The following is a 15,920-nucleotide window of genomic DNA, read 5'->3' on the forward strand; positions in this document are numbered from 1 at the left end:
AGATCAGACCAAGCGTGCTATGATGCAAAGTTTTCTTCTCATTCGGCAGAAGGCTACCTCGTTGTTTGCAGATTTGACGAAAAAAGCCATAGAGGAAGGTGACAAGATGACTTATTATTGTTGACAAAAACCTATTTTCGATAATTAGCGGTTTGTCCTTGTTAAGGACTCTGAGTACACCTATCCGTTGAAAGTACTGACCAAGTCAATCCGATGGACTACTTCAGAATCAGTGAAACTTGAACCTGAGGACACACGTGTAATCTATGTGGAAGTGCATTTAAAACCAAGGATAGGATGCATCTTTACACAAAGGGTTGTAGAAGCTTGGAACAGGCCACCCAGCCATGTAGTTGAAGTTAATAACCTAGCTTCTTTCAAGAAAGGGCTGGGTGAGATTGTTGGATCAATTAACTGTCAAATGGGTAAGTTGGCCTAATTCGCCATCTCTTGCTTGCGTGGAGTAGCTGATAAGGCTGTGGACTTGTAATTGGAAGGTTATAGGTACAAATCCCAGGCTGGACACTGCTCCTGCTAAATGCCCAGCTGTACATATGGAGAAAAGGAAGGAGAACTTACACACTTCACACTTGATCCCGTAGGCCTTTGTGATCTTGTTGATTCGTACTAGTGGGGTGTTGCCGATATTCATCAGGATGTTCGGCATGATGCCAGAAGGTTTTGATCTGCGTTATGAAAAAAGACGGTTATTCAAGATACAGATTGATCACCCAACCCCTGTATTAGGTCTGTCCTGTACAGGGATCACCATTTTCCTAAAGTAGAAATGTAATTGTGCAGCACACTGATCATGTCACAGGATGGGGTCTTTCTGAACAACATCGCGGGGTGTTAACCCATCTAAGTGCCATTCAGGTTTGACTCCTCAAAGGTCCCCCTTAATCCAGCTGGTGAATATTCTCACTTTACCATCTGATCAGTGAAGCAGTGGGGCGGCTGCTGCAGATCGGCTGCTGTGTGTCACGGCCAGGTGGGAGCTGCATTTCAGTGGTGGATAAATTAAAGCAAGGAACTACATTTACAAAAATGGTGTATGCTTGAGAGGAGGGGAGTTGCTGCGGAGGGAGGGTGACATCAGACAGATAAGAAATGTAGAGAGCTGAGCTTGAAATTAAGCACATAAAGCCTGTTTTGTAATTTATACAGCATACCAGCAGGTCTCACAATTTGTTAAAAAAAAGCATTGTTTTGAGGTGATTCTACCTCCGAACAGGCACAGAACCGCACACCCCCAGTCAGAGCAAACCGTGGTCACTTCAAGCAACGTAGACGCGAGCTGCCGTAGGCGAGATGAGTGTGGTGAACGTGAGGGGGGAGGGGGGTTCAGGCCAGAACGAGAGAGCAGAGACACTCACAGCTCAAGGTGGAGGTGCGGGGATTCTGTGGGGGGGGCTCCCAGCCTCCAGGTGCACTTGCTGGGGGTATCGGGGCGAATCCACTTCATCTCCACGGTGCTGTCGTCTCCATTCATCGTGCCCTGGTGGGACTGAGCGGACACTGGGCAGGAGCCGGCGGAGCTGTCGTTCTCAGCCTTGACAGGAACGGAGGGCATTCTAACCTGAGACAGAAAACAATCCACGTCACCTTTTCACCCAGTTTCTTTTGAAATCAAACTGGAATAAGTTCGCCTCCTCTTAACCCCTGCATCTCTTTTCTTTCCATTGAGACAAAATATATATTTTTAAATAATTTGGATTATGCCAGGACTATCACAGAGAACCAATTCCATAATGCCACTAAACATTTTTGTTAATTCTGCAGTCAAAGACTGTTGACAAAATGCACCCATGTACAGTTTCCCTCTATGACCCTCATAAGGACATGTGAGGGATTCAGACCGTTCCAGCTTTCCTTAGAAATGTGCACCTGTCAGAGCCACTCACTAGTCTCTATTCTGCCAAGTCCCGTAGGAGCTAAAGAGAAGGTAGTAGCTGCAGGAGGAGTGGTAATGGATCTCTCGGATCGCACGAGCATGCTTACAGACAGCCAGCCAGTCAGCAGAGCGACTGTGGCAAAACGGGGGAGAACACCTGGCCAGCTCAAGTACACCAACCCCAGCAGTCCCAGGGGGCTAATGACCCCACACACTTGATCTGGTGATGTCTGGGCTCTCTCTGCTCTGACACTGATGTGGCTGTCTCTATTCTATCTAATTGCATCTCCGACATAAAAACATGGATGACTCAAAATTTCCTTCATCTAAACTGTGACTTGAAGTCATGCTTATTGGCACCCCCCATCAACTTTGTCAAGCCAATGCTTTTACCCTTTGTGTTGATGGTACTGTACTTGAGCTTCAGTCTAAAGTGAAAGGCCTGGGAGTGATATTTGATTCAGCCTTGACATTCAACCCACATGTGCAGCATATTGTTAAAACATCTTTCTTTCACTTCAGAAATATCGCTCGACTACTCCCTATGCTATCACTAACTGTGGCTGAAAAGCTGGTCAACACAGTTGTCTTCTCCCGAACTGACTAGTGCTGTACTCGCCGGGGTTTCTAAATCCACATTCAACAAACTCCAGTCTGTCCAAAATACGGCAGCCAGAATTCCCGACCTGGTCTAGTGCAAGTGATCACATTACTCCTGTCCTGGAGTTCTTGCACTGGCTTCCTGTCAAGCTTCGTGTGAACCTCAAAATCCTCATGCTCACCTACTGTATAAGGCTCTGTATGGCTTGGCACCTCAGTACCTGTATGAGCTACTATCACCCTACTCCCCACCTCACAACCTTTGCTCTTTTTATTCTGTCCTCCTATCTGTCCCCCAAGCCCGTCTACATTGTATGGGTGACAGGGCCTTCTCCTGTTATTCCCCCAAGCTCTGGAACTCTCTCCCCAAGGATATCAGCGAGTCACCTTCTCTAAACTCCTTCAAATCCAGATTAAAAACCTTCTTCTTTAGAAGAGCCTTTACTTAACTGTTCCTACTGTATTTAGTACCACTACCTACTGTCTCCTCTGTGTATTCTCATCGTACATATCTCGTGTATTTTTTTTTATTGTTGTCATTCTGTAAAGTGCTTTGAGAAGCCACCTTTAAAGGCGTGATATAAAATAAAGTTTATTATTATAATGCTCTATGAACAGGCACCTTCACCGCTTGAGGGGCTTTGGAAGCCCTTTGGAATTATTTCACATGAGCAAAACAGGTTTGCGAAGTAAAACAAATCACAGAAACTAGAATTAGCTGAATCAATGCAACTTCTCCTTCTAGCCTGTGTTTTGTAGGTGCTGTTGGGAGACTTATTTCTACCTTGATGGCTAGAAAACGAATGTTCTGGTTAAAGATTGACCTGACATTGAACCAAAACCCTGCTCCCGTCCAGCTGGCTTGCTTCCTGGTTGGGCAGTGTGCTACTCCACCTTGTGAACACAGCCAACAGCCTGCAGCGCAATTCAGGCCAGTCAGCCATTGGGTAGTTGCCAGCAGCTCACAAACCTTAAAGCAAAGTCTTACAATCCTCCACTCAGAGCACTACCCATCGTCTGCTGGACTGCAACAAACGTTTGGCGTCTGTGCTATCACACACTGTCACACCAAGGACACTGGCTTGATTATTCTGTAAATATTTCATGTTTACATGTACATATTTCATATGTCGGGCATGGCATGTAATATCCAATACAGGGACTCCAACTGAAAACCTGCAGCTCAGGAGACAGACACTTCAGATATCTGCTCAATGGAAACATTTATCATGGGTTTGTAGACAGCGACGCCAGCAGCAGCCATCTGCTGAGAATGCACCAGTGTTCATTTAGTCATCAGTTTCTCATACAATCATAGAAACATTAAAAGACTATTATACAGTATGTAGTCACATTTTAGTCACACAACTGACTATGAACGCTCTTGCTTTGAGTCAACTAAATCTGAATTGCTTTTTAGCCGTGCAGCCTAATTAAGTCATAAAATGTATTATGATTTCAAGCTGAATTCATTTTCAGTCTTAGGTATATTAAGGAAATTAAGGTTAGTCCCTTTTTACTTTTAAATTAAAACTGTTTAATTTGACAGAATATATATCCATATAATTGTATGTCAATGTTTTACTTATAAGCAAGTATCAAATGTGTAAAACCAATGAGGCTCTTGTATATAACTTAAGAATACATACGAGCCATGAACTAATTTATGTAAAAAAAAACTGACAAAAATCATTAAAACTGTAAAAATGGAATTTGAAGGATGTAATTTACTCTTCAATGATCTATACTGAGTTGCAGACATCATTCGTACTGTGTTGCAGCAAACAACTCACAGCTGGCAGTCCACTGAAGTTAAGTAGTTCTGAGCCTAGCCAGTACCTGGATGGAAGACTCCTGGGAAAGCTAAGTTGTCACTGGAAGAGATGTTAGTGGGATCACTAGGCAGTGCTCACCCTGCAGCCTGTGTGTCCTAATGCCCCAGTATAGTGAGGGGCACACTATATGACAAAAAAGGTGCTCCTTTGGTTGGGACATTAAACTGAGGTCCTGACTCTCCTCATTACAAATCCCAGGGCGTTTCTTGAAATGAGTAGGGGTATTAACCCTGGTGTCCTGGCCAAACTTCCCCCTGGCCTTTACCAATCATAGCTTCACAACAATCCCCAGACAAGGGGACACATATGGTGTGTGAGGGCCTAATAGGGGGGTTTCTCCAGCCGCTTCGGGGTTCCTCAAGAACAACCAGAGAAGAAACTTCCTGAGTTTGTATTGGTGCCAAGGCATTCATTAGACTAGGACCACCATGCTGAGTGATTTAACTGCACCCTGGGAACACAGCTGTCCCTGGAGGTAGCACAACTCCAAAAGCACTGGGATCTGCAGCTGCCACTGGTGCTCCTCGCCCGTCGCTCAGGGGGGCGAGAGTCCTCCGGCTGCACTCCTGCCCTCCTCAAGCTCAGGTGCGAGCTGCAGACACTGGTGAAGGTGGTCTCCGAGCCAAGACCCATGATGAACGAGTCCAGGTACGCTAGAAGAACCTGAGAGGAAAGGGAGGCAGTCCACGACTACGCTGCCGAACGGGACCGAGCAGCGGGGCGGTGGTATCGCAGGAGCCATCATGTGCAGCCCCTCCAGCCACAGAGAGTGGTCTGGGTCTACAGCCCTTGGAGGATCCATGAACGCTGCCCCGAACTGGACACCAAGCGGGTGGGTCCATCCCACGTCGTCCGCGCGGAAGTGAAACCAGTTCCAGGGTGCGCACTTCTCCATGGGGCCATGTGGCGCTCCAGACCGGGATGCCTCCATGCTGGGGATCAGTGGCATCCTCCCAAATTCCAGCTCACTTGGCTAGCCTGGTGCCCTTTGAGGAAAAAGCCACCCCCCACACACAACAGATCTAGAGGGTGCTCCAGTGCTCATGGGAGACAGTGAGAGCACTCCTTTTACAGGGTAGGGAGTGGGCCCTGTTATTCTGCTGTCCCCCAGAGTGGACTGTGTCAATAACCCTTACCCTTTCCCACTTAAGACTCAACCCTTCCTCCCTTTTGCTCTTATAAAAGCAAAATGCCCCATGGCCATGCAAATCGATACACCTGTCTCTCTTCCTCTATCCCTAGCCACCTTCCAGTGATTACCACATAGCACTGTGAAACTAAAAGGGCAACAAAGCTACACTTGTGATCCTCAGCAAGTCTCCTTAAGCTTATTACCCCCAACCAGACACCAGACCCCTACACGTATACTTGAACTCACTGATGGACCAATATAAGAATTAGCCCAATAAACGTACATTCTTCTGAAGAAACAGAAATGTCTGAAAAGAGTGCCACTACCGTTATATTTTCTCGGTTAGCTAAATGACTATCCAGCTACCAACACTCATTGAACTAAATAGCTGAAATGTGATTAAAAAATATTCTTTTCAGGTGACCAGTAAATGTTACCAAACGAGAAACGCACAAAAAACAACTTACACTCACTTTAATGTTCTCAAAATGAGATGTGAACAACTGAAATCAGATTTTGCTTCACTCCCATGAACTCTCATTATTGACGCACAACGCAACAGCTTGTCCGACCAACATTTTAACAGCACAGAGTCCCGATTATCCGACCTAAACGGAACCGATTGTATGTCGGATAATGCGGAAACTGAACAGACAAATCATAGATTAATGGAAGTGCAGTATAAGTATGAAATCTGGTTGATTAATCTGCTGTAAATCAGAGCTTTCTCTTGAAGTACCGGACCTGTGATAGGCATGCCCTTTGCTACGTGAACCACAAGAACAAGGCTTCACTGACCTTTTCATATTCACATATTTTCATCGTTTTTCTGTCCATCAGTCCTTCAGTTGAGGCCCGATCAGAGCACCACTTTTCTATCTCATCTCTTTTCCTTTTCCAGTCACCAACTGTAACTCGTCCCACACCGAATTCAGATGCAATTTTTTTGCATGGGCTCGCCTTTGTCTAGTCTTTTTAACGCTTCAAGCTTTTTTTCCATTGAAAGAACTACTTTCTTTCTTTTTGCACTTGTCATGCTTCTCAAATAATAAAAACATATATATGAGCGCAAACGAACAAGCGAAGCTACGTCAATGGCAATATTTGACGCACTGAGACAAAGCAGCATGGGATTGGGCAAATATTATGCATGCGCACACATACAGTACCTAGCATATATGTACAGTATATAGCATGTTAACGGATAAAACGGAATGTCGGATAACTGTAACTATAACTCAATTTGTACACGTTAAGCACTATCCCAGAAAAAACGAATAATTCCCAAACATATGCACGGTAAAACGTGGCTCATTTTGTCTAGTTTTCTATTTGAGTAGCTACAGTGAGAAAACGGATGTCTTACCAGTGCAGAGATGTCTGGGTGTTTTTGCTTCAGATGGCGCTTCAAATTAGTTGTATTTTTGCCACTCATAATGTAGCCGCATTCTTCTTCTTTTCCTTCAGATAATATTTTACAACAGGTTTTCTTTGTGTGCTCGTCGTATGAGAAGAACTGCCAGACGCCAGATCTTTTTCTTCCAACCGAAAGCATGGCTGAGTCGCAGTGGCTGTTTATAAGTGCTATTTAAGATTTAGCGATCCAATCCGTTTAACTGTTTTGTAGACAGGTCCCCAGTCGCAATTTATCTTACTACTGGAGAATAAAATCACAGCGATAATTCTCAATACAATAATGTGGCGAAACCGGTTCTGTATAGGTGGAGTGGGAAATAGGATTTATTGCGCTTTATTGTACAGCGGGCGTGCCACTTACTGGAAAAGTAGCTAAAGCCACAGACTGAGAAAGGAAGGCGCATCCGCTAGGACGGACACAAGGCAAAGAGAGAACAGGGGATCTCTCCTAGTTTTTACAGAGGGAAAGGCCGGGAAGAGGTAAGCCTTAGGGGGGAAATAGCAAGGGATCAGTGTACTCCGAGGCTGCGGGACTGCTACTAGAACTTAAAACAGTGACGACGCCGATAACGAGCCGAGACAAACGCACGAACGCTGAACATCCTGTGACGAAATCAATTTTCGTCTGAGTCATCGTCATTGTGAATTATTGCTATGAGCATTTCACTGATTAAAAAAACATAAACCGCTGACGAAATCGACACTTAAATAGAGATTAAGAAAACATATTTTAATATTATAGTTTGCAAATGGTAAAACGTTAAGATATGCAAAACGTAGGAAAGGAAATTGGAGCGTTGCTTATATTTACGTCCTAGCTACAAGAAGTAAACATACGATGCACTCACTGCTTTGATATGTGCAATCTGCTGCCTAGTTAGGAGTATAGTCTAAAATGGAGAGCTGCACAAAGCAATTACTTACATTTGGGTTTACTAAATTTATTTTAAACTGATCAATCAGTAGAAATAAACCTAATCAACGGTCAGTACTTTGTTTGGGGTTCTGTACTAAAACCGGCTAAAATTACAGTGTCCCTCTGGGTCCTGTTTTCTGTCCTGTTACTTTCCTTATACTGTACACAATACGTTTCCAATAGTCCAAGACTGTTCTGAAACTGAGGGTGAAGTGTCAGTGTGCTCTGAGAACTGGGGTTCATTCTACACTGTAATCAGCGATTCCTTACCTACACACGGGCAGTGTTTTCACTTGTGTGTGGCCACACTATTTTAAGATCAGATCACTTTATTAGCCATATACAATTTCTTGCATTAGGAATTTGTCTTTCTGTATAACCGCAGCTTGCTCTCCATCAGACACAAACAGAGAGAGAGAAAATTGGGATCAGAGAGCAGGGTCAGCCATTTATACGGCGCCCCTGGAGCAGCTGGGGTTAAGGGCCTTGCTCAGGGGCCCAACAGAGCAGGATTCCTCTGCCGGCCACGGGATTTCTTGTCATTTTAATTTTTTACTGTATTTTGCAAACACTTTGAATTTGTACAGCCATTTCCTGAACAATCCCCAGGCAGTTAGCTCTAACCACACCCACAACATCACAGGGACACAGGGGCTCTACAGGGAGCAGCAGAGAAAGGCTCTGGCCTCGTCTTCCTCTGCCCTCTCCATCAATGTTGTGGGGGAGCATAAGGAAGCCACGTATAGCAAATTGTCCTCTCAAGGCTCCAATATGGGAATGTGAATACATTGGTCTACATTGAGGTTACTGAAATATTCCCATTTTCAGATGGCTACATTATCAACAAGTGCAATATAGTAAGACTGCGTGTACCCTCGGATGCATGTCATTCTGAATATGATAGTGTTTACGGTGTCATTTTGAAGTTACTGGTGCAAAGAGCTATTCATCAGCCTTTTGTGTTATATCTTTCCGACTGCGTTATTTGCGTTTGTGCGACATATTTAATGTTTTGAGCAACTTTTGTGCATTTTGCACTGAGTGCGTCATCTGTCAAGCATGCTATAGTTCTGGGGGCTGCATTTACCCTTTTGATTATGTGCAGAATATTTCAAGTATTATTATAATCCTAAACTAATCCTAGCAAGGTTTAGATCATTAGTGGATTCATGCAATTTATAATTATAAAATACACAGAAAAAACATTTTTATAATAAATCTTACCATATAAACTTGGAATAATGTTATCATTTGTAGCATTCCAAATTATTGTAGCATTATTCCAAAATTTTTGAAAATCCAGTTTACCTTCCATTTTGAACATGGATATCTCCAAAATAGATTATCTAATATTGTCTTAATACAAAACATGAGCAAAGGAGGATTTACTGTATGTCTTTCGAAATGATCAAGGTTTTTTTTACTACAAAGGATCAAAGTAGTTATAACTGAATAAATGACAGCTTAAAATCAGAGCCCTGATAGACTCCATGTGCATGTGAAACCCTTCACTAAATCGCATTTTAAACTTCCTTTGAGAGAAACCATTCTAAATAATTGTTTAGAATTATTTAGTCAGCTTTATTCTAGGGAACCTCCATTCTAATCACAATTAAAAATACTGAGCCAAGCTGCCTCCTGACACATGGTGCTTCTTGAAAGAACCTTTTCAAGGTAAGATCTCCTGGTACATACAATTGCAAGAAAATGTTTGTGAACCCTTTGGAATTACCTGGATTTCTGCATTAATGGCTCATAAAAATCTGGTCTGATCTTCAACTGTCACAATAATAGACAGACACAATCTGCTTAAACTACTAACAAACAAACAATTGTACTTCTTCTTGTCGGTACTGAACACATCGTTTAAACATTCACAGTCCAGGTTGGAAAGAGTATGTGAACCTCTAGGCTAATGACTTCTCCAAAAGCTAATTGGGGTCAGGTGTTCCAATCAATGAGATGAGATTGGAGGTGTGGGTTGGAGATGCCCTGCCCTATAAAAAAAATGGCACACAAAGGTTAGTTACTGACAGAGCCGTTTATGCGAACCATGCCCTGGTCAAAAGAAATATCAGAGGATCTTAGAAGAAGAATTATAGAGATGCATAAAGCTGGAAAAGGCTACAAAAGCATTTCTAAAGACCTGGTTGTTCATCAATCCATAGTAAGACAGATTGTCTACAAATCGAGGAAATTCAGTGCTGTTGCTACTCTCCCTAGGAGTGGGTGTCCTGCAAAGGTCACGGCAAGAGCGCAGCGTGCAATGTTGAAGGAGGTGAAAAAGAACCCTAGGGTAACAGCAAAGGACCTGCAGAAATCTCTTGAACTTGCCAAAGTCTCTGTTCATGTGTCCACTATAAGAAAAACACTGAACAAGAATGGTGTTAATGGAAGGACACCACGGAGGAAACCACTGCTTTCCAAAAAGACATTGTTGCACGACTCAAGTTTGCAAAAGACCACCTGGGTGTTCCACAACGCTTCTGGGACAACGTTCTGTGGACGCCTGAGACAAAAGTTGAACTCTTTGGCAGAAACATGCAACGCTATGTTTGGCGGGGAAAAAAAAGCACTGCACACCAACACCAAAACCTCATCCCAGCTGTGAAGCATGGTGGAGGGAGCATCAGGGCCTGGACAGCTTGCTATCAGAGAGGGAACAATGACTTCAAAATTGTATCAAGAAATTTGACAAGAGAATGTCAGGGTAGTGGTCCATCACCTGAAGCTTAACAGAAGTTGAGTGATGCAACAAGACAATGACCTAAAACATGGGAGTAAATCAATAACAGAATGATTTAAACAGAAGAGAATTTGTGTTCTGGAATGGCCCAGTCAGAGTCCAGACCTCAACCCAATTGAGATGCTGGGGCACGACCTGAAGAGAGCTGTTCATACAAGGAATCCCAGAAATAGCAATGACCTGAAACAGTTTTGTAAGGAGGAATGGTCTAAAAAAAAGTCTCATCTGCAGCTACAGGAAACATTTGGTGGAGGTTATTGCTGCTCAAGGAGGTTCTACCAGTTACTAAATACAAGGGTTCACATACTATTTCCAGTCTGGAATGTGAATGTTTACATATGGTGTTAAATATTGACAAGAAGTACAATTGTTAGTGTTTATTAGTTTAAGCAGATTGTGTTTTGTCTATTATTGTGACTTAGATGAAGATCAGACTACATTTTTATGAGTAATTAATGCAGAAATCCAGGTAACTCCAAAAGGTTCACAAATTTCTTCCTGCAACTGTATGAGAAGTTAAAAACAAGATGAGACCACTCGGCCTATCTGAACTGTTTTATAGTTAGTAGTTAGTTGATCCAAGGATGTCATCTAGCTGTTTCTTGACAAAAGCCAGAGAATAATCTGAGCAACTAGTTCCATACTCCACAACCCTTTGTGTAAATAAGTGTCTCCTGTTCTCAGTTTTGAATTGTGCTTCTGCTATGATGTTTCACCATTCATTGTGAATAAACAGTCAACCCAAAAGGCATGTGTTAAGGATTTTGAATAGTTGTATTAAGGTTTCTCAAGACTAAAAGAGTTCAGTTCTGCACTGTACTCTTAAAAAATCAACAGCAAATGTATGATCTGATTAAGTTTTCACATTTATGTTAATGTGTTGGACAGCATTCATACAGAGGAGGTGTTAGGGGAAAAAAAAATCTAAGTGCACTTGGGCAAGACAGGAATCCGAGCCGGCTAGGGTGTAAAGGGGAGAGGGAAAGGACGGCGTGTAAGAGCTGTGAAACTTGACCCCTGGACAGGGTGGACACGTACACGCTCAGCCGATCACCAAAGCAAGCACACAGCCCTTTACATGTCCGTATCTCCTTCAAGCAAACAAATCGACCTCAGCCCTGCTAAGCCCTGGAATTAGTGAAATCCCTAAAGTTCCCCCCCACCATATCTCGCCAATAAAAAAGGACCCTTCACCATGGGAAATCCTCACCGCACAGCTGCTGGTATGTGCCGACTGCCACAGGGCCGGTCAGAGACCCCCTGGAAAACCCCTCTGGGATCAGGGTGCAAGCAGCTCTCGCACACAAAAGACATGGGAAAAGGGGCTACATTCCAAAAAAGCCATCCATTTCAATCCAAGAAGATGCAAAGAGTTTCTAGTTAAACCTGCAAATAAAATATATGGAATTTAAGCTTTAAATGAAATTAATGGGAGGGTGTTCGGCTACAGTAAAAGCTGTAAGATTTCTGAACGTGAAATTTTTTATAAGTTTCAAACTACCTGCAATGAACTTGTAGCATACAGAACAAAGAGGGATGCCTGTAAAAACGTTGTTTCATTGAAAAGCACTCATCTAGTAGTATCAAAATTAAGAAGTAGAGCCTGTATGTGAAAGAAGGAGATACGGTTATACAGAGAGAAGTTATCATTTCTTTTGAAAAACTGCTTCTGCCTAAATTAAATGTAGGGGATCCTGAATTCTGTGGACAGTGTATGATTATGCTTTTTATGTACTCTTGATTCACATTTTGTTGGGGAAAAATAAAAAATACAAATCACGTAAGCAGGCCTATGGCTAAAGGCTTTAAACTCTCGTTACAAGAAGAACGAAAAAGGAAAAACGGAACTTCCCGTTTTAAAGCAAGGGCGACACTATAAAAAAATTTGAGTCAGAGCCTGCGAAGGCTTTCGACACAGCAATAAGGTTCAGGAACCGAACAGACGTGGCTGGCTGCGCACTGCAGAGCCTAACATAACACTACGGACAATTTCGCTGAGTACTTCATTCTTTTCGTTCAGAAACAGACGCTTTCCTTCTCCACTGTTGTTATATGAAGAGCGTCCGAAAGCAAACGTGCTCTAGTTTGTTAAGAGAGCGCCTCACTCCCACACAACTGGCACATCTCCAGTGTCGAGCTGAGCAGGTTTGCGTGTTCCAGGGAAGCACTTTGCCTAGTTTAAAAGTCATTTGTGTCAACAAATAAGTGAATGAGGGGAACATAACTCGTTGTCTGGGGTGACTGCATTAACACAGAAAGGACACGTCATTTCAAAACGGAATAATAAATGAACGATTTACACCCCCCTGATAAGCAGGGTGACACTTGTTCTCGAATATACACGAGAGGAATGATTACAGACATGTGAAAGAAATCCGTTTTAACATTAATGGACAAACTGATCTGTTCAGCATGCAACCCTGTCATCTGTATCGATTACTGCAAAATGTACAAAGCTGGATACGCTAAATTTACGTACTTCTGACCTGAAACTTGACTAATGATGCTTGTTTTACTATGTAACATAGGATGTATTTCACAATATCGTAACCGTCCGAGAAATCGCTCATTATTGCAATTTGATGTTTTTTTTCTGTGGAACATCACGACACTTAAAACCCGTTCATATTTCTTGCCAAAACTGCTCGTCACACCACAAAATCATCTGCATTCAAGACAGATTTCAAAATCCGAGGAGTCGTTTAGGCATTAATAGTTGAATTATTTAAAGTAAGGACAGACACACACGTTGCGTCGTTTTTTTTACTTAACGTCACGGATTTCGACTCACCTCTTTGTCCGGTTCTTGATATGATGCAATGTGTCCGTCCACGCACCTACTGTATAACAAGCCCGATGCTGAGGGAAGAGTCGGGCTCCCGTGTGTTAAAGAGAGAGGAGTGGCCAATCGCTTTGGAGTTCGCCTTGTTTGGAGTGCACAATGATTGGCTGAGGCGGGGGTGTCTGCTTGCACCTCTTCCCCAATTGGAGCAGGGTGTTTAGTGCAAGCCCTCGAGGCAATTTTTTAAGGGGGGGTGGATGAAGTGCCCAGGGCGAACTAGACATTATAGAGATATTGACCACGAACGTTTTGTACACCCTGACAAAAAAAAAAGCAGGATGACATTAACTCGCAAATTCTGAAACATGTTTGTATGTAAGTTTGTATGTTCTTCCTCATGTTCACATGAAGTTCCTTCGGGTGCTCTGGTTTCCTCCCTCAGCGCACCAACAGCCTTGTCTATTGTGAGGTCCCTTAGATTCGTTTTCTTTCCCAAAACACTAAGGAAAAGGCCTGCTTTGAAACCTGAGACATGCCACATGCTTGGCCATTCCTAGTACTGGGCAGCATGTGTCACAACTATGGGCACATTACCCAATATTTTGTTAGGAAACTATATAATCCAATACAGTTAGTCCTGTTGTTTAATCTAAAATCGCTTCTGCTGGACAGGCTGAGACAGTTCAGGTATTTAAACCCACCTCTCATCGCCCGTAATGACACAGGGAGGTGGAACAGTAAAGTAACTGCAGGTGTAACAGGCTGAACACACAGTAACGGTATTCACACAGAAATGCCACACCTTCGCTATCTATGGTGATGTAAATTGATGTGACAAACTAAGGTTCAGCTAAAATTTCAATTTCATGTAGCTGATTATTACAAGTGTGCCTGAGTTTCTCGGCTGGGTCACAAAGGCACGGTCATGGTTCGAGGTCAAGGCTGAAGACATTAGCCCCAGTCTCCACACACAGTTGAAGCTGGATTGAACCCTGCCTGGGCACTGGCACAATGCTTAGATTTTCTGCCCCTGGGCTCTGGGTTCAGTTCCAGACCTGGAGTGCTATCTGCATGGAGTTTATATGTTCTCCCCCTGTTTACAGTTTCCTCTGGGAGCTCGGCTTTCTTCCCACAGTCCAAAAACATACTGGTAGGTTAATTAGCTACTGGAAAAATTGGCCCTGACGTGTGTGCCCTTCAATAGACTAGCATCCCGTCCAGGGTGTACCCTGCCTTGTGCCCATTGCTTGCTGGGATAGGGTCCAGCTCCGCTGTAACCCCGAACTGGGACGTGTGGGAGCTGAATTGGATGAACCTGGCTCTCTAGCATTATCCTTTTGCTGTCAGGACCAACCCTTACGCAGGAAGACCATTAGAAAAGAACGTTGACAGATGGGAGAATGCCGTTTCGTTCATTCTGATCATCCAGTTATTAGATCTTAACCCAGAAATCACACCTAAGCTCTTCATTCACGCTGAATTACCCATTTGGCACATTCACCATGAGTCGGCAGTTTGCTGCCTTCACCCAAAATCCGCTGCGCAGCTAATCTTTGGAAAAGCTACAGTATAGCAACCACAACACGATTAAAATATGCTAAAATGAGTTTAAATGCTTCCTTTCTGTACTAGTGTATACGATACAGAACAGTCGTGCAGAAGGGGCCTTTGTTATTCATTGCTGCCAGCGATATCTCAAAGCGCAGATAATCACATAACCACCAAACCCTTCTCTCCTATGGGGTTGTTTGCTTAGAGCTTCTGAGATGATCTGTGCGAATAAGAAATGTTATCAAATGATTTGTGAATTGCATTGCCATAACAAAAAAAACACCCAAATGATCACAATATAGGCAGTTAATGAAGATCTTACTTTCATCTTAACATATTTATCGTTCCATTAGTTAGGAGCAAGACAGTACACAGTTTAATGGTACTGAACCACTGAAATTAATCCTTTTTTTATTACATCCTGCTCTTATAAAGGTCTGGTTGAAGAATTAATACAGTATAATTAATCTGTGGTTACAGTAGTTGGGACTTTATCTATGAAAAATTGGGCTGTCTTGTCTACAGAGTGCTAGGCCAGCAGTATCAAGAGGACATGGAGCAGTTCAATCCACACTGAAAATACATTTTGCTCTTTTCAGTGCACAATTAACCACTGCATGCTCCTTTGTGGCTTAGACCCTGACAGCTCCCCCCTCAAACATAAGTATTGCGTTAGTGTTAATAATAAGTATATCTGCAAGTATTTTGGATATGCAAAACTCAATTTTTTTCCAGCTAGATGGCTTATGAAAACATGATTACAGGCTGGCGGTTCTCACATCTCAAAACACCTGGAAACTATAATGAAAGGGCCTTACAGATATCCTGTAGTCTGTGTATAGGGTAATGAGGGGAGCAGACAATGCATTGTTTACTTTATAGTTTATGAACACAAGGACCAGACAAGGTCTGTTTACCCATTCACCTGTTTTCCAACTGCTTTATCCAATACAGGGTTGCAGGGAGCTGGAGCCTATCTTAGCAAACAATAGCCACAAGATAAGTTAAACCCTGGGATGCCAGTCCATTGCAGGACACACAGTCGCAC

The 15,920-nt window shown here is 43.1% G+C and overlaps 1 protein-coding gene across 1 annotated transcript in view; it reads right to left on the minus strand.

The window, feature by feature from the left end:
• The window catches only part of cbsb (cystathionine beta-synthase b), a 35,273-nt gene extending 21,855 nt beyond the window's left edge, over positions 1 to 13,418 (minus strand). Inside the window, exons 1-3 of the mRNA XM_088913329.1 lie at positions 13,331 to 13,418; positions 1,377 to 1,579; positions 580 to 686 (exon numbers count right to left, since the gene is read on the minus strand). Coding sequence (XP_088769455.1) covers positions 580 to 686; positions 1,377 to 1,573 — 304 coding nt within the window. The 5' untranslated portion in view covers positions 1,574 to 1,579; positions 13,331 to 13,418. The remainder of the gene's footprint in view (positions 1 to 579; positions 687 to 1,376; positions 1,580 to 13,330) is intronic.
• Between the last annotated feature and the right edge of the window lie 2,502 nt (positions 13,419 to 15,920).

This window comes from Atractosteus spatula, chromosome 4 (assembly GCF_055471065.1).
Source record: "Atractosteus spatula isolate fAtrSpa1 chromosome 4, fAtrSpa1.hap1, whole genome shotgun sequence".
NCBI lineage: Eukaryota > Metazoa > Chordata > Actinopteri > Semionotiformes > Lepisosteidae > Atractosteus > Atractosteus spatula.